Genomic DNA, 24990 nt, shown 5'->3' with positions numbered 1-24990 from the left:
ACCAAGGTCAACCTCTCTCACTCATTTTATTTACTTCTTCTTCCTTAAAGCAGGAACATGTGACTGAGTAGCGGCCAGGCAACAGCCAACAATATGAGTGTGTGTGTGTGTGTGTGTGTGTGTGTGTGTGTGTGTGTGTGTGTGTGTGTGTGTGTGTGTGTGGGAAACTGCGTTTTTCTGTTGCCAATGCTTTGTGCTCTTGTGTAATCCATACCTACTCTAAATGACTTGATTTCTGTGTGTGTGTGTGTGTGTGTGTGTGTGTGTGTGTGTGTGTGTGTGTGTGTAAACCCCATTCACACTGACCACTGCACTTTGTCGACATGGGAAACAAAAACAAAATTTCCTCTCATCCGTGCACATGACTTCAGGAGGAGGCAGAAGACTGCATTATATAACCCTTTGTCTTGACACACTGATTTACCACAGGGGGGCAATTAAGTCTTCTAGTGTGCACATGCAGAGACACACACTTTGCATTACTCAATATCTTTATATCAACCTCCCAGTAATCACAATTACAGCTGAACGTTACACAGACTCTGCTGCAGGAGTGAAATCTGGCCACAGATGACATCCGAACATCCGAACATCCGAACATCCGAACATCCGAACATCCTCCAGAGGACAAACATCAACACACACACACACACATACACTCAGAGCACTTGTTGTTGAGCGTGTGAGGTAGTCTCTAAAGGAGGAGTGTTGTGAGCCAGAGGATTGTAAGGCCATCATGTACTCAGTGTTATCAGGGGAAATTAGTGAGAAACAGGGATTACAAGGAAAACGATAAGAAAGGCTGGTAAGTAAAGAATGTTAGACAATAACTAATCAAGAGATAAATGGCAGGCTGGAAACACCACTTCAGTAGTGGTTGTATTATTATTGTAATTTTTTTCTATCACTGTGTGTGTCACAGTAATATCTTGTCAAACGCATATCCTTTTTTCCATGGAGTTTCAGATGAAATCCAGTCAGTGAATCACAGCTGGACCTGGAGCTGTTTGTCCTTCTGATGTTTGTCTCTGAGTCTCCACTCAGCAGGTGTATTTCTTTTGAAAAAGAGGAGCAAGTATTGTCCACCAATCAGTATCAGCCTCTGTTCCACCAGCTTCTGTAACTCACTCTGCATTTCTTTCTTCAGTCTTTCTGAGCAAATGAAACCTGTTCCTGAGGCCTACAGCTCCCATTAATATCAACCAGTGTGACGCTGCAGATACTGGCATCATCGTGGGAACGAGGTGTCGTCCATATCCATAATATCCACCAACACTGTCTCAATAACGTTTGTTTGTTTTTGTTTTTTCCAGTTGTAATCTCTGCTGTGTAAAATCTTCTACAGCGTTCAGTCCTCTCTGTAACTGTTGTTATCATAGACGTGAACTAACCATGACCCCTCGACTCGTCAACGGACTCGCCTCTGCTAATGAGCCATGATGTTTAGCTCGTGATGCTCTAGGGTTTATGGGAAATGGGGTTCATTCAAGGCAGCTACCATCAAAAATACAGAATATTTACTTCATTTATTTAGTTGGATCCCCATTAGCCACTGTACTGTAACAGTCGCTACTCTTCCTGAACAAACAATCATATAAGATTGTGTGTTTATTCACAATCTAATCTAAACATATGGACACAACATACTGTTATTTCTACCATTGTTACTTTTGGAACAGAAGCCCCAAGTTTCGTTTTCAATTCTTCTCCTAAATCAAGCTGCAGTCAAAAGTTGGACTGAATGAAATTTGAAAAGATCTTCATGCACTTGGAAACCACACAGAGAAGTTGTTACTTTCTTGAAAAGTAAGACTTGAAAACAAAAAAGCAGTCCCTTTTACTCTTTGTGATGTCCGTAAAATGTGGTTGAAGACTCGTTTCAGCTTCACTTTTTCTAAAAGAATTCATAAAATATTCTTGCATTTATAGTGCTACTGTTATAATGCATCATTTAATCATTAACTTTACGGACGTAACACCAGATAAGGATAGTCTACTGTCATGCTAGTGGCTAATGTCACCACGTTCATAGTGACAAAGCTAACATGCTGATATTTAGCAGGCATAATGTTTACCATTTTCACCATCTTAGGTTAGCGTGTTAGCCTGCCAATATTTGCTAAGCACTAATAAAATCCTGGTTTTGCGGCTATGTGGTCATAAACAAGAATACACGTGGCACTTGATGAAGTCAGAAGTTCAGCAAAGTTATTACAATTCATCCTGAGGGGAAGACGAATGTCTAAACCAACTCTCATGGCCTTCCCTCCAATAGCTTTCAAGATATTTCACTTTGGACCGCACTGGTGATCCCAGCAGTCCTGATGCTAGCGTGGCTAAAAGCTACAAACAGCATCTCTGTGCTTCATACCTGTGGGTGGAGGAAGCTCAGCTGGAGTGTTGGCTGGTGCGTGGGCGCCTGGTGGGATGTGGATGTTGTTGAAGCTGGTGGTGGGGGGACCCGATGGCCCCGCTCCTGGACTTGGACTAAACCCAATCCCTGGGGCGGGACCTGGACCCAAACTCTTGTCCTGGTCGTCATAGGGCTGGGAGGGAGGACCTCCCCTGAAGGATCCTCCGTGGGAGGGGCCAGGGCCTGAGAAACCTTCAGCTCCAAACTCATCTATCAGAGAGACAGTGAGAGAGAGAAAAGAAAGAGATCAACATTGAGTCTGTTGCACCTCTCGCTTTCTTTTCTGATTCGCTGACGAGGTAATGAGCATGTTATTCTGGGTATGTACAGTAACTGTTTTCAGAAAGCCAAATTTAATACATTTCCAAACATTAAGCAGATCATTAAATTCTCCATGGAATACTCAGGAATATTTCTGGAGAAGAAAGTAGTTCCAATGAAAACTGCTGGCAGCATTATAAAGGTCACACTGCTTTGGCATGGCTCCCCATCTCCTGGTTGCTTCCCATATCTCAAGAGTTTTTCAGCAAATCAAAAAGGTCTGGTCCAGTGTTCATTGATGGTTCAATCAATCAAAGCCTTGTAGAAGGGATTAAGCCTCCTTGACTTTTTGTTTGGGGTGTAATTTGGTTTATTTTGCCCTGACCAATCAGTAACTACCGATGTATCCATCCTGCAAAAGTCAGTACAAAAGCGATGGCCGTGGCTGCTAGGACCAGTCTTGCATGTTTCACAGTTAGGCGCAGGTGTCCGGTTAACAACAAACCGGACACCTGAGTGCATCTCATCCAAGCTTTTCGCCTTTTCTGTCAATATTAATGACACTTTTTTTTTTTTTTTTTTTTTTTTTTACAGATGCATTTTTGGCTGCAAGCTGGCAAAGGAGGAGGATGATGACGTTCATGTTCTAAACCCTGCCTGCAAAAGCTTGAAATTGAAAAATTCACGTTTCCATTACTCGTTTGTAAGTCCACAATTTCAAATTGCGCATTAAGCAGGTTAATGGAAACGCACCTACTGTCAACTGAAAATGTCGTTGAAGATGTGGATATGTTGATGTGATAAGGGTGACATTTCATGGCCAATATTAAATCTACAGTAGAAGGCGCATGGAGAATGTTAAATATCTAGTAATATTATCTCCAATATGATGCCCTGCTGGTCAAACTGAACTAGAAGAGTACGTGATATATCATGAGTCAACTAAAATTACATTACAGTCAATGCAACTCACACTTAGATAAGCCACACAATTATGGCATTGCCCTAAAACCATTTATTGCTAATTCCCGACATGTTCGTGTAACTGCTTACCCTCTGCCTTAGCTTACACTGAGATGTCAGCGCCCGAGCACGAATGAAATACTAAGCTCTAGAAATGGAGTTTTGATGCTGCAAAGGCATTCAACAGAACGGAGGAGCTTAAACTTCTTGGCATCACTTGGTTTCAATCACAAATCGAAAATCGTATCTTCATCTGAAGCACATCAGGTGACAAGGCGTTTAAAAAAATGAGTTTAGGTTGAAGTGATTTGAATTCATGAGAGTAAGATTAAACTGCAGAAAATGTGTAAATCACTTTCATAGACATTCATAGATTGGTTTTAGATGGGGAGTGGGACACGAAGCAGAGGCTTTCTCCTCAATTTAACTGCCTGCAGAGCTGGAGATGACTGAATCAGACATGCACAGCTTTATATGCTTTTATTATTGTGCTTCTGCATTTGTAGCAACATTCCTGTATTCTGGACATAAGAGCATGCTTCTTACTTGTTTTATATGCACGCATGTTAAAGTTGGATTATTGGTGGGAATCACAGTTTCGTTTAAATATTAGGAGAAATAAAATGCTTCAAAAACCAAAGCAATAATCCCACAACAAACAACATTGGTTCACAATAAAAGGACAGAGAGATGCTTACAGGAAGAAGCTTAAAAAAAGTTAAGTATGAAAGAAAAAAAAAAAGTTACAGCCTGTGGTGTTTTCATCTTCCGAACATGAGCCTGACGCTGGAGACTTTGCCTCTCTCAGCAACCACACCTAATGCAAAGAAAACATTTCTTGACAGCCAGAGATATTTTGACAGATTAAAAATGTTCGAGTGGATTTGCAGACACAGGCTGTATTTGACACCATGTTAAACCCCAGCCTCTGTCATTACTGCATTACAGGCAGGAAGGCCGACAGGCATTAGGAGGAGATCTGACACTTAACAAACCTTCACTCGCTGGAATATTTAGTCTTTCATTAAGTTGTTAAAGTTTGTTGATCCGGAGAGAGTGCAGTGAGCGTACGGACGCTTTTTCAGCTTCACTTTCAGTTCTCACGTCTGGGCACACACACTGCGACTACATGCATTTACTGCTCAGATGACTCTGAGTTTTGTGGAATCAAAGAGCAACTGATCGGTTCACATTAGAATTAATGTACTGAGTTTAAAGTGTCTTCATGAATCCGTGCGGGTGAGAGTGAGCGGGAAAACAAAGCCTGCATTTATACATGTACTGTATGAACACGAGATACAAAGAGTACATTTTCCTAAAGTCGCACTAAGGTTATGAGCTGTAAGATTAATGAGCTGAGCAAACAATCCAAGAACAAACAGAGAGCATCTATCAGCAGGAAGGTGAGCAGACAACAATGACTGAGAATCTGAAACTGAAGAAATATTTTACCCATAATGCTTCATCAGTGATCAAACTGATGGTTCAGGTTACAGCTGTGAATTAGAGTCAGTGTTTATTGTTTCAAATATTAAGGAATCTGCGAATATTTGATAGAAGAATGAAGGAGAAGGTAAAAGTACTGTATTTCCTGTAGTTGTGTGTACGCACTTTTTCTGTGCAGTCTCGATACAGTCCAGCCCAAATATTGCAATATATGATATTATTGCATTGGGGGGATGGTTAAAATATAATTATATTCTTGTATGTTATGTCTTATGTATAAGCGCTGCTGCCACTAAACAGCAGTTCAAAGTTTTATTTGTCACATGCCAAGCTACAATGTACAGTAAGCAAAGCAGTGAAATGAGGGTTGGACTCCCCAGCCCTATCAAACTGCAAAAAAAAAAAACTGCAAAAAAAAAAAAATGAAAAAACACATTATAAAAATATTGCATACTGTGGGAAATACAGTGGGAAATATTGCAATATTATGTTTATTATCAAATTTGCCGTCACTGCTGTCAAATCAATGTTACTGTTACTGACAGAACTGATGGACAAAACTATAATATAAGACAAAAGCTGTAGTAAACTGTAGTCTCACTTGAAGTGTGAACAACTTTATAATTCCTTGACCAAACTAAGTTTTAATTTTAATCCTGCCCACTGCCAGAAAGGTGAAGTGGAAAAAACATATTTTTACTTTTTGCGTAGAAAACATAGTATTTGTGCACCTCAATATCTCAGTTTGCAACTAGTTCATATTAATTTACGGGAATGTTTTTCCTTCGCTTAGCCTTTTCCACTTAACTGGTGATGATAACTTTGCTATGAATTGCAGTGGATCCTGAAAGGCCAATTTTCCCACACAGCTATTTCGTCGCAAAGGGAAGAGTGAGCCATGAAATAAATGAATTTGCTTTTTGCCAACATCAGCTATGACCAATGACAAACAGGGAAGTGGTTTTACAGATACATGGGCACACACACACACTTGTATACATGTACACACAAACACCAAAAGGAGAATCAATGCATGAACATGCACAGACACGCACATTAAGAGATAATTAACACCACAATTTTTTTTATGTTTTACTGATAATTTAAACCGTGTGTGTGTGTTTGAATTTGCGCGTCTGTCGGTATGTGTACTATAATTCTGAGTGTCTCACCTTGTTACGACTGAGGGTCAACACAACACAAAAAAAAAAAGAACAGAATTTCTAAAATGTTTCAGGAGCTCAGTCGTCCCTCGTTGCCTACTTCGGTCACTTTTAACAACATCAAATTACACATAAGTACAAACACATACACAGAGTAATGACTACCTGCCATCTGAGACTCACTACCACCTCATTACACTGGGTTCTCCGAGTTGCACGACTCTAAACCCTCATTTAGACAATTTAATTAAGAGCAGCGAGGGAAACTGATGAATGCTGGCTGTAGATTTTGGCTGGTGTGTTGGTGCACCAACCACTGTGGAGGTAAAAAAAAAACATAATTTTGAGGTTTTTATTCTTTTCTAAAAAAAATCCTGTTATATCCAAAGTGGCTGTGGCCAGTTTGGACTAAAAACATCTGCCTCCTGGGCTCCTGAAGAAGACATCCTTGTTTACAGCAGCAGGGAGAATGATTCACAGTACGACTGTCCCGCTGCTGGACACTGAGCAGCTCCTCCGGGACAATTAGTGGCTGAATGTCTTGCCATAGGGCACTTTTAACAATGTTTTTCTGGAGGTTCTGCATAGCTCTGTTCTTTCAGTCAGTCAGTCTACTCATGTCAGGAGCTATCCGGCTGCCATTCTGAGCATCAGCTCTGCTCTTAAAGTTCCCATATTATGCTTTTCCGGGTTTTCCTTTTGCTTTACTGTTAAATATCTGTTTTGTGCATGTTAAGGTGGGAGTTATTTTCTCCCACAGAAAACACTGCTCCTGAAATGCCTGAGATGCCTCGATTCTGTTCCTGGCTTTCCTTCCGTAATGTATCTACGTCAGTATGTAACACATGTGCCAACCACGCCCTCAAACAGAAGACAGAGCGGAGGCAGGGAAGGGTTTGGTTAGTTGTAGCCTGTCACCATGTTGAGAGGACACTATTTTTTGGGTCGATGCAAACTCCTTTTGGAATACTAATAACCGATGGTGCAGTTTTACTATACAGTCGTTTAGCAACACCAGAATAACATTTTTACGTGCAACGTTAGCTTTGGTATTTCCTGACAGTAGATGTTTTCCACTTCAGTCAGCATTTTAGCACATTCCCCACACAGACAGAAAATAATGTATATATACGGAGTGTGATTGAAAGAGTAATCTGTGCGTATATTTCAAATTTAAGATCAAAGGTGGAGCAGTTCATTTGGAGGACCTTTAAATTCATTGACTGATGTAACATGACTCTCCACTAAAACGGCAGTATACATGAGAGAAGATGAGGATACCAGATCAGCCATTTCATTTTGTCCTTTACAAATTCCACATTCTGACTCTGATGACAATCCCAAGCACTTTCCATACTGTATCATGTTGTTGTTTAGTCAGTCAAGGAGTCCATTATTACATCAGTTATTAGCGATAATCAATCAGAATTCGTCAGCAAGTTTCACAGTGACTAAATTAGCCAAAAGTCTTGCCTGGATTCAGACTCTCCACTGGATCTGACTGGAATATTGGAGGAATTTCAGAACCCTTTCAATACATTTTCCTCTGACAACTGGGTCACAGAACACATCCTTTATGTTTTTACAACTAAGCATTGGAAGTTGTTTTCTCTCTCTCTCTGCCCCCCCCCCCCAACCCAAACCACCCTCCCTCCATCCATTCCTTTCCTCTTAGCTGCTAAACACGTCCCCCTCCCAGTCAATGGAAAGTCAGACCAGAGCTGCTGGGAGACAATGGTCTTTCTGTAACTACCGCTGGTACATTTGAGTGGTTGGTAAGTGTGTGTGGTAGTGTGAGGCAGTATGTGTGTCTGTGTAGAAGTGAGTGTGTGTGTCAAACACAGTTGCAGGACTCTCCAGAGGTTAATTAACCTACTTAAACTGGTTCATATCACTGCAGTGTCCAGTGCCTGCTGTTACACAGCAGCAACCAGCTGACGGAGGCGCGTCCACCACAGCAGCATGGTGCTGATGAAAACATGTAAAGATGTACTTTTGACCTGTGGAGAACCAGTAGACTGCCAGAGTCCTTCAGCATATTGGAAAAAAAAGTAGAAGCACAGCGTGGGAGGATGACCTAATTCTTAAATAAGAATCTATTTTCTACACCTTATCCTAACAGCATGTGGGGCTCCAGGCAGTGTTCACTGAAACCATCGAGTCTGCATGTTAAATAAAATGTGACCAAACTAAGGAGTCCATGAATATTCTCTCCATGTCCATTTGTGAAGCAGCTGATATAACCCTTAAAGAACAGAGACAAGGAAACAGTCCGACTCTGTCTCACGCTGTATTTGTTTGGTTAATTGCAGACAGCTTTTGAATCAGCTGAATAAAATAAGAATGTATTGATTATCCATCGGCCTGGTTTAGTACGAACTTCAATTTCAATTTACAATTTTTGTAAAAAGAGAAAGAACTTATTGTGAAACAAGAATGTGACTGTGTTAGTCTGCTTTACTAAACCAGGCTTAGGGCTAAAACTTACAATTACTTTAATCAACCTGAATGAATCTTTAAATTTATAAAATGCTTAACTCTATCTGTCCGTCTATCAATCGTGGCCGTTGCATGTCAACACCATTGCTTGTGGTCATGTTTTTAGTCGATCTCTGCTGAGAGTTTGGACCCCACAGTGGCAGAAACAGGGATGGGGTTTGTATTTTGTTGACTCTGAATCCAGTATCAAATCCACTTTTCAAATCGGAATCCTTTCGAAATTCTTTTTTTTTTTTTTTTTAAGTATATTTTTTGGGGCTTTTTATGCCTTTATTTGATAGTACAGTAGAGAGACAGGAAATGGGGAGGCAGAGAGAGGGGGAATGACATGCAGCAAAGGCCGTCCGATGCGGGACTCGAACCGGGGCCGACTGCAGCAAGGACTGTGGCCTCTACACACTTAGACCACTACGCCACATGACGCCCCCCCCTTCCGAAATTCTTGTTGAGTCTTTACTTGCAGTTTGCGTGGATGTTTTGCACAATGCAAATTTGCAAATCTGTTGTTGCACTGCACTGCATTGTTGCACATCGGCGGCAGGTTGAGGCCAAGCAAGTTATCAAAAGTAACACGTTCTACTTAATTATGATGGATGAGAGATATTTAATCACAGGACTTATTGTTCCCCCCTAAGTTGTAAGTATCATCCCACAAATATTGCATTTTGCAGTTGTTTTGTTAACTTTGGAATGTTGAAGCCGGTCCGCCATGCTTGCTGTAAAGAACAGCCTTGCTGAGTTCTCAAGAGTTTGTATATGGTATCAGTCTTTTGTCTGTAGTGTCAGAGAGAGCCAAAAGAAACTAAACAGAGCACATGGATCAAAGACTCGATAATGAATTTGTTGGTGTTGGTATTTTACCAACTTGGAGCTGGATTCAAAATGGAACTGGCTATTGGAATCCATCCCAAACTAGACCTGCACCACCGAGAATAGACAATTTGACCACAAAAATTATCTCCATTTATCACAACCACGTTGTGTCTGCAGTTCAAAAAACAACAATGACAATCAGTCAAAAATGATCATGTCAGAAAGGAATGCTTTTTGCTCTCTCTGTCACATGCACAAACAAAAAAACAAACATCTGGGCTGCTGATGTGTCTGCAAGAAAAGACAGACACACACACACACACACACACACACACACACACACCAAGATACGAGTGTTGAAATGCTGATAAAATCTGAAAAAAAAAGAGAGAAAGAAACACCAAGGAGGTCACACACATGTGCTGGGTGGATGATATTAGCTGTGTGCTGGCGGTGCTATCCATCAGTGGGAATAAACTATCATGATGTCATCACTGACACAGAGACCCTAATGCACACTGGGAGAGAGGGAGAGAGGAGAGTATGTCAGTGAATATGGGGTGTGAAAGTGTGTGAGCAATGTTCAAGGGAAAAATAAAAGAGAGTGAAGGTGGGAAAGAAACTGTCGTTACATGTAGCTACGATGTGTGTGTGTGTGTGTGTGTGTGTGTGTGTGTGAGTGTGTGTGTATGTGTATTGTTAACGGTACATGCATGTGCAGTTGAGGGTTTCTCAGGGTGATGTCATGGCCGAGCAGGCGATGTTTGGGTCAAACACACCCACATGTATGTGGACTGAGTGGGCGTGGACAAGCAGATGGCCTTTATTTTAGCGAGGAATTTGTCAACATCAGTTCACTGACATGAAAAATACGTTTAAAGTTTCCCTACAGGGAAGTGAAACGTGTGTGAGCCCATAGGTGTTCATGTCAAAATAAATTCCAGTTTGGTCTTGTGTCTTCCCGAGAGGCCTTTGACGCAACTTCTCGCTCTCAAAGTGCAATCTGAAAACAAGTCCAGATGCTGTCCAGTCCCATGCAGCCCAGTAGAAACTCTGCTTGGAGCTTAAGTCTCTACGGTCTGTGGAATTATCAGAATAAATATATAATTCACTGAACAGACTGCGCTGCGCTGTCTTTCAAAGTCATGATACTGAGCTGAAGTCCCTTTTGTACAATCCACACTTCACTTGTCTCAGAGGTTAAAAGTCATGTGATTCTCTTCAGCTCCGTCTCCGCCTTAGGCGTTGGAATTCGTGATCAATAAGCAATAACATCTTGCTATGGGGAATTATAATTATTATAATTATAATTGTTATCAAGGGAGTATTCCTAATCTTTTGTACCATCAATAAATGTATACAGTATATTGTTACAATTTATGCAAATGGACACTTAATTATACTCAAAGACGACCTTTGTACCTGGATTGGTTTCTGTTTGAAATGTTTTGACCAATCATAACATGATGCCTGTGTTTTGGTACAGTATGCTTGATTTTGAGAAATTTAAACATTGGAAAACATCACATTGCATCAGTGGTAAATGTCTTTACACAAGCCGCTTGGACTTGACTCAACAAAAATAGTCTAAAAATGACGAAGGTTTCCTGATTAAGGTTGGGTAAAAAGCTTTACTGAGGTTCTTGCAGACCATAAAGTTTTAATGACAGGTCCAGATGTCTACAACACATCCAAAATACACAGGGCTCTCTATGTCACTATACTGACAATGAACTTGAAGGTAAGACAGACTTCATATTTTGGATCGTCTTCCCTGTCAGAAATCTGTCCATCTTGTACATGACGTGTGGTACTGCTGTTTGAATATAGTAAATATTGCTCACCTGAATCTTGTTAGCCTTACTTGTTTATTTTTTTCATACGAATCAGATTCAAACAACTTGTATTTTTTCCATGGTCATCCACCAGCCCTGCAATGCTTCTAAGTTAATCTGATTGGCACTTAAACCTGATGTGTTGAATTCTAGCTCATAAAGGTCTACTGACTGAAAGACTGTAACTAAATAGAATGAGTTTATGTGACTGACATTGTGCAGCATTTCTGATTTAGACCAATTAACATTTCATCCAAAAAATTTGCAGTCACTCCCAACGTACGATACTTGATACTTTCCATCTTCAATACTACGGACACATTTCAGTCAGTATACAAAAGTATTAGCATTTGATACCCAGTCCTACTCTGTAAAGGAGGATATAGCTTGCAAAAGCTACCACGTGAATGCATTTAAAAACACACAATATATATTAATAGGAATTCGTACTCAATCCACAAGTAAGAATATGAGAAAAATGGCAGGATGTAATGTTGAGACCGTTCTCTGGTTTTGTCTGTGCAAACAGTAGGTTCTTTGATGGGGCATTTAAATGTCTGTTTTTTTACTAGTAACAGAATAAATGTAATAAGATGGAAAAGGTCAGTCGAGGGGCGTTAGTGGTTTCAGAGAAAGAAATGAAAAACACAGCTGAGACATTTCAGTAGACTTAAACTAAGGGAGACATCAAACTGAATTACCACCTGCCAAAAGACAAATGCCGGTAAGCTTTAAGGATGACCTGTAAATTAGACCAGTCAAACAGCCACTTGAATAGAGAGCCACCATTTGGAGGTCGTAATCTACTGCAAAGCTCCTGTCTGCTTCAAAAATTGTGAATTTAGGGAAGAACTTACCACCCTGGCAGCCAAACAAAAAGGTTAGTTTCCTGTCGTGCTTTTTCCCACCGTATGCTTCACACAACCGAATGAACTTTAAGAGGCTGAAATGGCCATGTTGTTGTCTGAATAATTCAGTCAATCTCCTCGGGATCTAGTAGTGTTTTCCCATGCTTTCTTTCTCCTAAAGGTTATGCTTTATGGTGTAAGTCTGGCAGCAGAAACCAGAGCTTTTCAGCGTGACAAAGGTCAGAGACTCAGAGTTGATCTGTGCTGGATATGAGGGGAATGGAGAATAATAGAATAAATATCAGGACAATCTCATGCTCATAAATACACATGGAGGCCTAGCACAGCCTTAGCACATTCAAATACATAGCCTAAATTCTTATTCAGAGTCGAATGACTTACATTCCTTCTGACAAACAAGCACAAACTTACTTGAAATGTAAGAACACATTACATTACATCACTAATCTAGTCTCCGCACACCTCTAATCTCCCAAAGTCTCTAGTTTATACCACAGGGCTTTCCTGCAACAGTCCCAGAACTGATAAGGCACACAATACAGAACCAAGCTTCACACGCACGCACATATACACACTCTTACACGAACACATAGACAAAACAATGTCAACAAAGGAAGTGTTCTTTAAAGAGCAAGCTCAGGAGAGAAAATGGAGTGTTTTGTAACTGGGAGCTCAGCAATGTGTGTGTTCGTGTATGTGTGTCTTTCAGTGCCCTATCAGTGTGTCCCACCTGCTTCCCCGTCCTCGTCCATGGCGATGGGCCCAGCCTGAGGCGTCTCCCCGTTCTTCAGGCAGTTGTGGATGTAGGTGGCCTTCCAGCGGGCATACTTCCTGTGCTGGATATTCTGATGGAGGTCAAATAATTGGGTAGAGAGAGACAACAGCGCGATATTAGTCACGTTGGGAGGCAGTTTGCAGGGAGGACAGGAAGTAAAATGTAGGTGATGGGATTAAATGTAGGGTTGTAGGTAATTTGGTAACTGGTTGTGATGGCTAAGTGGGAGTCTATGGGCAGGAAGCATAAGTAAAGGTAGGCATGGCTAAGGGTAAACATAAGATGATGATGTCATGGCTTTGGAAGCTTGTGATAGGTTAATTGACAACATTTGAGTTAATTACAGGCACATCTGTGGATGTATTTTATGGCACACCTCAAATACACTGCTTCCTTGTGTGACATCATGGGAAAATGAAAAGAAATCAGCCAAGATATCAGGAAGAGAATGTGGACTTCCACAAGTCTGGTTCATCCTTGGGTACAATTTCCAGATACCTGAAGGTGCATCGTTCATCTGTTCAAACAATTATATGCAAATATAAACACCATGGGAATGTCCAGCCATCATAACGCTCAAGAAGGAGACGGGTTCTGTGTCCCAGAGATGAACGTGCTTTGGTGCGAAATGTACGTATCAACCCCAGAACAAAAGCAAAAGACCTTGTGAAGATGCTGGCTGACGCTGGTAAGAGAGTGTTATTATCCACAGTGAAACGAGTCCTGTACCGACATGGGCTGAAAGGCCACTCAGCGAGGAAGAAGCCATTACTCCAAAAGCAACATAAAAAAACCAGATTACAGTTTGCAAATGCACACAGGGACAAAGACCTTAATTTTTGGAGACATGTCCTGTGGTCTAATGGAACTAAAATTGAACTGTTTGGCCACAATGACCATCGTTACATTTGGAGGAAAAAGGGGGAAGCTTGCAAGCCTGAGAACACCATCCCAACTGTGAAGTACAGGGGTGGCAGCATCATGTTGTGGGGGTGTTTTCATCAGCCAGGAAGTTAAAGCTTGGGTGCAAATGGGTCTTCCAAATGGACAATGACCCTAAGCATACCACCAAATTAGTTACAAAGTGGCTTAAGGACAACAAAGTCAATGTTTTGGAGTGGCCATCACAAAGCCCTGATCTCAATCCTATAGAAAATTTGTGGGCCGAGCTGAAAAGGCGTGTGCAAGCAAGGCGGCCTACAAACCTGAATCAGTTACACCAGTTCTGTCAGGAGGAATGGGCCAAAGTTCCAGGAAACTATTGTGAGAAGCTTGTGGAAGGATACCCAAAACGTTTGACCCAAGTCATACAGTTTAAAGACAATGCTACCAAATACTAATGAAATGTATGTTAACTTCTGACTGTGAAAAAAGTAATAAAAAATTGTCTAAAAAATTCTCTCTCTCATTATTCTGGCATTTAGCAAATATAAATAATTTTGGTAATCCTAAGTGACCTAAAACAGGAAAAGAAGGTTATGTGTCTTTTTATACAGTGTATGTAAACTTCTGGTTTCAACTTTATATTATCTGTACAGTGCCCTTAATGTGAGGTAATCATTTGGGGCCAGGCTTTAAAGGGAAGGTCTTATTTGTTGAGGATATTAAGATTAGCGTAAATGTTGGGGCCAAGATTTGAAAAGATGGGTATCATTTGTTTGAGACATGAAGAAAGATTTAGGGGTATCATACATAGGGCAGTTGCTGGGTTCAGGGGGTAATTGTTCAGGACATTTACAGTGAAGAAATCCTTGTTAGCTATATTGAAAAGAGTATTAGGTTGTTGGAAGCAATCGTAGTGGGGTACATTTTAGAAGCAAGGTTTGAAAAAGGTAGGTATTACTTGGGGTAAAAGGGGAGAATTAGTTGTTGAGGATACAAAAAGTGGGGTGATTGTCAGGGGCAGCGATTGAAAAGGTTAAGTATTAGTGGTTAAGAACAATGAAAGCGGAGTAATTATTTGGGGCAGTTTTTGACAAGGTCAGTGCACTTGTTGAGTACATTAAAATCATTTTGGGCAGAGATTAAAGGGGTATTTTAGTTGTTGGAGCAATCAAAGAAGTAGTAGATGTTAGGGCAAGGGTGTTGCGATATTAAAGATTGGGCTTACTGTAAGTAAGAGGTAATGTGTAAAGCGGCCAGAAGGAAGTGTTAGTAAGGGCAAGAGTTAACGGGTAGAGTGGGTTAGGGAGGCAGGATGTTCAAAAGGTGAAAAGAGCTGAGTAGGCAAAGAGAGGCAAGGAAAGCAGATATACACTGACAAGGAGCTGATAAGAATGAATGGAGAAATTCCTGCTTCTACTAGATAAGTGCCATGTTTTCAGCAGCAGCTCAGGAACAATGGCATACTGGAGCACTAAGGTCTGATCTGAAGTAGGCTGGTGTTTATTCAGTTTCAGTCTTAAAGACTGAGTCATTTCTTATCAGTGACACGGAACTGCTGTGATGTTATACCACAGCATGGGAAGCCAGGAATTTTAAAACAATCATTTTAAAATTTCAGGAGAAAAGTGACTGAGTGTGAAGCTATCAAATGAAAGAGCAAAATAAAGCAGCCTTGGGTACCTTGAAAGGAGCTATAAAAATCTATTAAGTTAAGTTATTATTATTATTAAAACATAAAGAGTGGATGATGGATTTTTTAAAATGCAGAATTAAAACAATTTAGGAAGAAAATGAAAAAACTTCTGCACACCAATTAAATAGAACAGAATGGAAGTGTTAGGGTTACAAGAATCCTGACAGTACAGACAGTATGAATACTCCAAGTGATTAAATACAATATACAAAAAGTAAGAACACCACCTCAAGGAAAAAAGATTGAAACCACATATCTCAATGAGCAACCCAATTGCATGTTGGCTCAAGCTCATCCCTGCCCTTGATGGTTTATACTATAGCCTGACCAATACTGGATTTTTGAGGCTATAGGACAGTTTTTAAAAAAATCTGACAGTGATAAGTGACCGTCCATCCTGGACGAAGGCTCTTTCTGAGGTCTCTTCCATTTTTTACTGTTAGTGTTTTAGGAGAGTTTTACCTTGTCCAATTTGAGGGTCCAAGGACAGAAGGTGCCATATGCCGTACAGATTGTAAAGATACAGATTGTAAAGGCTGTTGGATACTGACTTGACTGTCTGTGTCAATCAGTTCTGCTTCTTTGGTTTATTTATTAGTAGTTTATACCATACATACATACAACACAACAAGGAATGCTGTAATTCGATTGGTTTGGGGTATTTGACCCACAATCTTTGAGTATATTTATAGAAATCTGGACAGTCTAGCTTTAGGTTTTACAGTCACCTTTTTTTATGCCTTCAGTCTCCTGTAAAGAGCTATGAGTCAAGTTGAACATGAACAGCTGCTCCCTGTAACACAAACGGATGATAAACTTATGAATGTAGAAGGTATGGTCTGACACTGTCACTGTCAGGCTCACTGGGTGGACAGCGATTATCATAGCTGTAGGCGGTGAGACAGATGGTCAACGCTGTCATTGTCTGCAGGGATCAGCACCGTGACAGCCTGGGTGATAGAACGATGCAGATATGGCTTTCTGCTGTAACACAGCGGTCCTCTGTAAGGCTTTAACCCAGGCAGGGTTATGGGTCCTTTAAGAGGAAAGAGGAACTTGAATTACCAAAGGGACCCAGCATATTTGTACCAGGTAGAATTTAAATTATTGCAGCAATGCTTCTCCCGAGAACTGATGATTCTCTGGCAGAGAGGTCCGAGAGTTCCAAGGTCCAGACTATGGAGCAACAATGTGTTCAAATGACTGGCATCCTGTTGCATCACCAGTGTTCGGGTCTGTTTGTGTGAATGGAGCATAAAATTCGTACTGCCTCTGTCATCAAGGCTTCAGGGGTTTTAAACAACCACTCGGAAGAGACAGGGCTACCCAGATCTGTCTTCTTTAACATTCATTCTTACAATTCATCGTTACAAGTTTTTGCTCCTGCTTTTTGTTGCTGCTTGCCGATGATTCTAAGACAGTTGAGAGTTGCCTCAATGACTGTAAACTTAAATGCATTTGATTGCCGTCAGGACTTGTGACAGCATGTCTGACAATGAGGAGAGTACTGATAATACAAGGATTAATGGGAAATTAACCCGTGTAAGGAAATCCCCCTTCATCTTCCTCTGCTTCACAGGAAGGTCAGAGGTTAGCTGCACAAGGTAAGGTATGCAGGGATTCAGTTTCTTGCTCAGTAGGGTGAATTCAGGCCAGCATAGGGGGTTTAAACCTGGTTTCTTTTCCTCACTACTCACAACGCCACAGTGCAGTCCAGAGGGAAAGCTGTCACTGAGAATAATGGTTCCTGATGGTCGACAGCATTACATAACAACTGTGCCAACTCACCTGATCACTGACTCCACTCAGCTCAGGCGGGAAGCTGCTGAAAACCTCTTTTTACTGCCTGAAACTCAATCACTCCTGACTGTCAGTCTGCAGAGCACTCACCACCGGCCACTCTGAGGACTCATTGTCTGATGGTAGAATCAGTGTGTGTGTGTGTGTGTGTGTGTGTGTGTGTCCATCAGGCCTCACTCACTGCAACAGCGAACTGTACGGTCAGAAGTGTCCTGTTGATGTTTTAATGGCTTCTGGGAGACTTGGACACAACGTATAGAAAGACCTGCTGTGTGCCATGCTGTCATAAGCGGTATTGCTAATGAATGAATGAATGAATGAATGAATGTTTAATCTTTCTCATATTGCAGCTCATTACCTTTGCCAATGGGGTTATGTTTTCACCCATGTCTGTTTTTGTTTGTTTGTGTTTTTGTCAGCAGGATTACACAAAAACTACTGAACCGATTTGCACTGAACTTGGTGGAGGGATGGTTCATGGGCCAGGAAAGAACCCATAAAATTTTGGGGCAAATCCGGATCACATTTTTTTGTCTCTGAAGTCAGGTGTATGTTGTTTGACACCGGCCTTGGCAGTGGTCTGCACTCTCCGTTTTTTTTTTATCTGATATTTTATTTTACTGCTTTTAGATCCTATTCATGTTTCTTTCTATATTGTCTTTTTATATTAGTCTTGTCTGCTGCCATTCCACATGTTGTTATTGTTTACCTTGCCACCCCACTCTTCCAGTTTAATGTTAGTCTACAACGGTTATAGGGTTACTATACTGCCCTCATCACTCCTGGAAGAATCACATCTCCAGTATCTACACTTCCTACAAGTATTATCCCATTTGCAGAATTTTGGCATTGACTTGATACTGAAGTATCGGTTCTTGTGACATCCTTTGTTCAAAGGCACAGATGCATAATCTTTTTAATCTTTTTAGTCTTTGAAAAGAGGATAGATGTTGTATTGGTTTTTGTCTCTCCAGGGGCTTTGTTGATCATTTTAATGGGAGTTTTCAGACAGTTTACAGAGATCAAAGTTGAGATTCATGTGAGGATCTTTATCTTACCTCCTCTGACAGCTCCCCAAACACAGACAAGACATCCAGCAGCAGACTGGCTGTGTAGAAAGACTTGATCATGTTCCTGGGGGAAGAACAGAGGAGGAGGATGACAGATAGAAGTAAAAGAGGGTTTAGAAATGAAGAGGAAAATAAGAAGGGAGGAAGTGAAAGAGGGAGAAGAGAGAAGGAAAACAAAGTGACCTTTAGTTTAGTTTTTTTTTTGCCAAACATCCAAAGTATTCTTGCATTTTTCTCAGGCGCTGTAGTAAAAGTTTGCCAAAAGGTCTCACCATCTCAAAAGTATACTGAACAACCCAAAATCTAAGATCTAATAGAAAATAAAAGCCATTTGCTATGAAGCACAAATCTCAGCTCTGCATATATAATGGACGATAAAACTAAAAGTGACTTTTATTTCCAATTTCTCACAAGTCACAGTCTGTCCTCCACTGGTAGACCACAGAGATGTCCTGTTTCTACAGCTGATAGTTCTGGACCTGACCTCAACCACACATACTGAATGTGTGTGTGTGTGTGTGTGTGTGTGTGTGTGTGTGTGTGTGTTGGCAGTACTTAAATGTTGAGTGATCCCATTCTGCGCACACACAGACACACAGACACACACACAGACAAATTGGCTCACAAGTGACAGTGACCGGTGGCTATGAATATTCATAAGTCATATTTATTAACAAATACAGACAGATAAATAGATAACAGCCTGCAAACAGAAACACTGGTTTCCTTTGAGCATCTGTAGAAAGACAATAGACTAATATCCATAACAATAGTGCTTAAAAACATCTGATCAAAAGTGCTTATATCATATATTTATATACCATATTTTTTGATCAGTGGAATGTATAATATTTTCTAGAAATTCAATTTAGAAAGAATTTATAGATGATCTAACCAGTTCATTCTTAAAAAGTTGAATTTGAATGAGAAAATAAAAGTGCCTGCATGAAAGTGATGTAACCTGACATTTAGTGAAGATAAACTCTATGTGCAGTGAAAGCAGCAAAATTTCCTGTCACACATGGTAAACTAACAAGTGAACAGACAGTGTGACTGGGCAGTTGCTTTACTGTAATGTGATCTCCACGGATCTGCCAGCGCCGTCAAACAGCTGATTGAGCTGTCGAGTTCCCAACGTGACGAGGAGTTTCGGTTGTTGGATTTAACGCTCTCATTTGCATGAGATCAAAGTGCCGGTCCAGGCAAGACGTGACAGACGACGTGAGCGCTGTTGACTACGCCCCGTGACTTCAGGCTGCAGCGTGACGTGCGAAGCAAAGACTATCTCATTAGGCATGGTTGGTTGAAATGAACATGGTCGTCAACAAATTCTCCTGGAAGAGCGGAGATTATACACTAAAATGTTTCTGTCACAACTCAAATCCATCCAAAACAAGCATCCAGTGGCAAAGAAATCTGGAACATCTGGAAACCTCTGCATTAGGTGATACTCTGTGTGAAGTGATGGTTTACTGCTCATTTTATTGATCACTGCAACACAACCGTAACGAGCGGGAAGACAAGGATGCAGAGAAGATACTGGAAAACATTACCATAACCAATTCTCACATCATATTCAATCTCATAATTAAATCAAATACCAATTATATTGATTTATAACCTAGTTTTATCCAACAGCACATTATAGCTGCTTGAATAAATGTGAAGTGATTTGTTAAATTAGTTTAAAACCAGAAAATCACAGCCACCTACAACTGCAATATTTAAAGTATTAGCCACAGCCCAGATTTACCGGCACTTGGTTAGGGGTGATTTCCCATCATGACACGGACAGAAACACACACACACACACACACACACACACACACACACACACACACACACACACACATTTAAAGTAAGGAATATGAATTATGAATGGGTTCCTTGTGGTGCAGTGTGTGAGCTACTGAGCTGTGGCCTCAATATGTTGGAGGAAGTTTTTTATTCCACCAAAGTTTTCCCATAAACATTCACCTCTGGGCCTCAACATGTGTGTGTGTGTGTGTGTGTGTGTGTGTGTGTGTGTGTGTGTGTGTGTGTAATGAATGAGGACATGTGCCAGTGTGTGTTTTATACATGTAGAAGTATTTATGAGTGTGTATGTATGTCTACATGTACATATGTGTTTCTTGACTGTAAATTTGCTGAGTTTGTGTGTTTCTGTGTGTGTGTGTGTGTGTGTGTCCAGGGGGTGACATAACACACCACTGAGGCCTGGGTCCTGTTAGCGCAGACCACTGCTTCTTGTAAAACCACAGGCTGTTTGTGCCCCCCCCCCCCAGAACAGAGATATTACCCAATCCTGTCTAACATACCTGCTGGAAACAGAGAGCCTCTGAACGCCAGAGGACCTGTCGCCTGCATCCATTCATCCTACACAACCTGCCACCAGCTGCTCACACTTACTGACAGGGAGGGAAACCAACTTTCCTGTTGCGGTACCCTGTTTATCCCAAAAGAAACTTTCATGTGAGAAACTGTCCTGAAGAATCTTAAGTTGTTTTCAGCTAAACTGATCCTGTTTTTCTTACTGAAAAGATGGTTTTATTTTTTATTTTCCCATTTCTCATCAGTTGTGACAAACCTTTTTCTTGGAGCTTTGCAATGTGAGCAACACAGAACACCCTGCATCTTTAGATAAGGAAGGTTCAGATAAGCAAACTAAAGGAAAAGAAAGACACACACGAGGAAGAGCAACAAAGGTTCCCTCTTGAAGGATGTAGCGTTTCCTCATGAAATACACATAAAGACTCTTTCTACTTTGAAGATTTATTTCATTCCCAGATGTTTCCTGTCAGGAAAACATCCCTTAAAATTCCACTTATCATATTCCAGATGATAAGAGGAATGACAGGAGGAAAATCTAAGAATCATGAATCTCCCAGTGAGACTAATCCTTTGAAAAGGTCCCATACAGTCTGACGGTCTGTGTCCATGTGTAGTGTGATTATAGATCAGGTCTAGGTTCTATATTAATACTGTGAAAGTATCAAAGCCTCAGTCCACAGAGAAACGCACACAGCCTGTATTCAGACACTGAGCCTTAAAACCAGCCGTCAGGACTTCTGTGACTTTGTGATGTTACAACTATATGCCCCACAGACTCCCATCCAATCTTTTTTGTTGTTGTTGCTGCTGTTGTTTTAACTTTATTAACAACACAATCCCAAGCAGTCATTCCGTCACTGAGCTAGCAACCACAAGAAAGAAAAATGTCAAGGAAACGCTGCGCAATATTTAGGTGTCAGGAATCCAATATATCGCTGCACAGCTGGCCCAAAGATAGCAATATTAGAGACCAGTGACTAAAGTTTATTTTCTGAAATATCAAAGCATTTTAGTATGAATTTGACTGTCTGTCCAGCTTATTTCAGCGCTGACAGCCTATCTCCATTACCCAATCTCCGGTGACTTTTACCAAGCGACTATATCAGGCTACAATCTGATACCTATGGTTGGCCTGGCCCTGTGTTACTGGGAAAGTAGCCAGCCAATCAGAAGAGAGGCTCAGAGACCAGAGAGAAGCCTGAGAGAGGAGATGTAAAACTACAATGAGATGGTTTTCGGTTCTTAAAACCACAAATATATCTTCTTATGGATCAACACTTCAAATAAAACACAGAGGAAGAGGAAAATATGGGACCTTTACTTGAACTTATCCAATTACATAAACTGATGGATTTATTAATGGTTACACAAACATTTCAAATCATCAAATTAAATCTGAATGAATTTTGAAACTACTTCTTCCCTTGTTTCCTGGTGAGTTAATTGGGCGGATTCAACAATCACATCTGGGACAGAATTTTCTCTCTGTAAAAACTGGGCCTACTTGGCAGCTATATCTCTGTTTACACTTCCTCTCTGGTATCTCCTTGACCCTCTTTCTACAATATTACCAAGTTCTGTGGAAAGGGAGGTGCTGATGGAGAAAATTATCAACACTCCAAAATGTTAAAAAAAAAAAAAAATTGGCCTTCCTGTGAAAACACTCTTATCACATATCCTACGCACAAATATTTGAGATCAAATACTCCCCTGTAAGCACATACACGCACATTAAATCAACAGGTTGCCAAGCACACTGTCTGAGGTTGTTTCCTGACCTAAATAAGCACCACCTTAGCAGACAAAGCCAAATTTTAAACTTCCATGGAAGGAACTTGTTGGAGCAAAGACAACCAGACCGTGGTGACCAATCACAGTTCTCATTCATGTTCAACTGATTCATCCATAAAAATAATGGAAACTGAACCGCTCCCAAAACACCAAAACACAAGAAAGAAATATCTATAAAGTTAAACCACAGATAAAAACACCAAGTATATTCCAGAACAGAAATATCACAAACTGTTCAAAATAACATTCCAAATATTCTCCTTACAGATTTCAGAGCTGTAATGATTACTGATTATTCAACTGAGAGGAAGTTAATTGGTAACTATTTTGTCATTTTTTAAGATTTTTCAAACATTTCTTAGTTCCAGTCTGTGCAGATTCTCAGTCCTGCTGGTCATGGTTTCCCAAAAAAAAGTTGAACCGAGGGCAACTGGACTTGATTGTAGAATAGATACTAGAAAGAAGCAGATGTTTGAGATGTAACAGGTCCAGTTGCCATCGATTCAACTTTTCCTGGATAACCAGTCCCGGCTTCTCAAATGTGACAATTTGCTGTTTTTCATAATGGTAAGCTGAAAATCTTTGGCTTCTGGGCTGTTGGTCTGACAAAACAAGACATCTGAATACGTCACCTTGGTGTCTAGAAAATAAACTGTAATGGGCGCTTTTTTAATGTTTTATCGAACAAATGATTAATCAATTAATTAAGAAAATAATGGGGATAATAATCAAAATAATCAGTTCTATCCCTAGTTCTTGTTGTCTCCACATGGTATTTCAGTAGCTGCTGTGTAGTTACAGAGACCAGGTTCACACCCAGAGTCCCGTTTGTGGTTTAGGCAACAAAACCACTTTGGTTAAGGTTCAGGAAACATGGTTTTGGTTAAATGTAAATAAACAGTCTGAAGTCACTGTGAACCTCTTCTGTACTAAACCAGATCAGGATCTTTCTTAACCTGAACCCAGAGCTGTTCGAGTCTATAGACAGACAGAACCACACAACAGTCTAATAATATTGGAGTCAAAACAAGAGGGTATTGTTCGGCAAGATCAGATGTTTTGGTGAAAAAAAAACATGTCTGTGAACATTTTACTGATAAGTTCAGAATCAATATATTTATGACCAAATATGTAAATTACCATTAACATTTCATTATTATGTTAATAGAAAATATAACTTAGTTTACTTGTGTGAAAAGATCATTTCTAGGAGACAGGGTTGGCTTTAACATGGAATTATAAATCTAGCTTAACACAAGAAATAAGTCTGTTCAGTCACCATGAAGTCTCAAATAAATGCCTATATTCAAATAATTGGAATCAGCAGCTGTAATCAATAACACTCTGTAGAAACATAGAGAATAAAGACCGACTGATTTTTGAGGAGCTGCTCTGTTTTTCTCATGAATGGCTGATTCACTTGCATCTGTCTTTTTGTGAGGATTTTATAAAAATTACACGTTCATTGACATTTGACTGGGAATATCACACCATCTGTCTTTCCACTGCTTCAGCAAAGAAAGACCAATGAGCTTGAAGAAATTAATTGAAACTAAAAACCACTGGTGTGCATTTACACAGGCTTTCCATCAATGTTGTTTTAGTAGGTTACTGGTGCTGGTATCATCTTACATAACAGGATCAAATCATCTCTGTTGCAGTATTTATTGCAGCCTGTTTGAATCTCGGTGTGAAGTCGAAGCTCCAGTGCGGATGGAAAAGTGCGGTGTGCATGGACAGAGATGAAATGATTGTGGTTTGAGGAGAGGGAGGAGCGGCTGAGTCATCATCACCGTTGGCGCACGCACGCATATACATGCACCGAGCCGTGCGCTGAGATGCACACACATGCAACAGGTCCGAAGGTTTTCCGACATATCATATATACCGTATCAGAATTTTAATCATCTGATTCACACGCCAGCAAGACAACAGCTTTGTCAATGTCTTCCAAACCTGTCCGACCAGGACAATGATTCCCTCGACTGTTTTCTGATCAGCCACAGCCACCGTTGAGGTTTGGATAGTTTTGAGCACAAAAACCAATCTAAGATCACAATCATAGTTAAAAGAAACCAACACTGATGGTTGCTATCAAATGAAAAAAAGAACAGCTGTCTCTAGGTTTGGGCCAATATTCGATAATATTCTATATCAATTATCATACAGTATATTGTGATATTTGGGCTGGACTGTATTGATAAAATTTTGGATATCACCAAAGCCTAGCTGTCTCCCAATGTCCCAACTCCCTTTAGAGCTTGTTGGTGATACAGCATCATCACAGTACCTCCACTTTCACTCCTGACAGACGGACAGAAGTAGATCTCCTTAGTTTTAGTGACATATACCATAAGAAATAAACATGTAGTACAGACAGCTA

The 24990-nt window shown here is 40.5% G+C and overlaps 1 protein-coding gene across 3 annotated transcripts in view; it reads right to left on the bottom strand.

Moving 5' to 3' along the window:
• vta1 (vesicle trafficking 1) overlaps positions 1-24990 on the bottom strand; it is a 65146-nt gene that overhangs the window by 16497 nt on the left and 23659 nt on the right. For all 3 annotated transcript variants that reach the window (XM_022737988.1, XM_022737990.1, XM_022737989.1), the window contains exons 4-6: positions 18474-18549; positions 12993-13107; positions 2372-2623 (exon numbers count right to left, since the gene is read on the bottom strand). In XM_022737988.1, the coding sequence (XP_022593709.1) occupies positions 2372-2623; positions 12993-13107; positions 18474-18549 (443 nt within the window). The remainder of the gene's footprint in view (positions 1-2371; positions 2624-12992; positions 13108-18473; positions 18550-24990) is intronic.

Source organism: Seriola dumerili, unplaced genomic scaffold, assembly GCF_002260705.1.
Source record: "Seriola dumerili isolate Sdu_G_001 unplaced genomic scaffold, Sdu_1.0 BDQW01000025.1, whole genome shotgun sequence".
Classification (NCBI taxonomy): Eukaryota; Metazoa; Chordata; class Actinopteri; order Carangiformes; family Carangidae; genus Seriola; species Seriola dumerili.
This window is presented reverse-complemented; position numbering and strand designations above follow the sequence as displayed.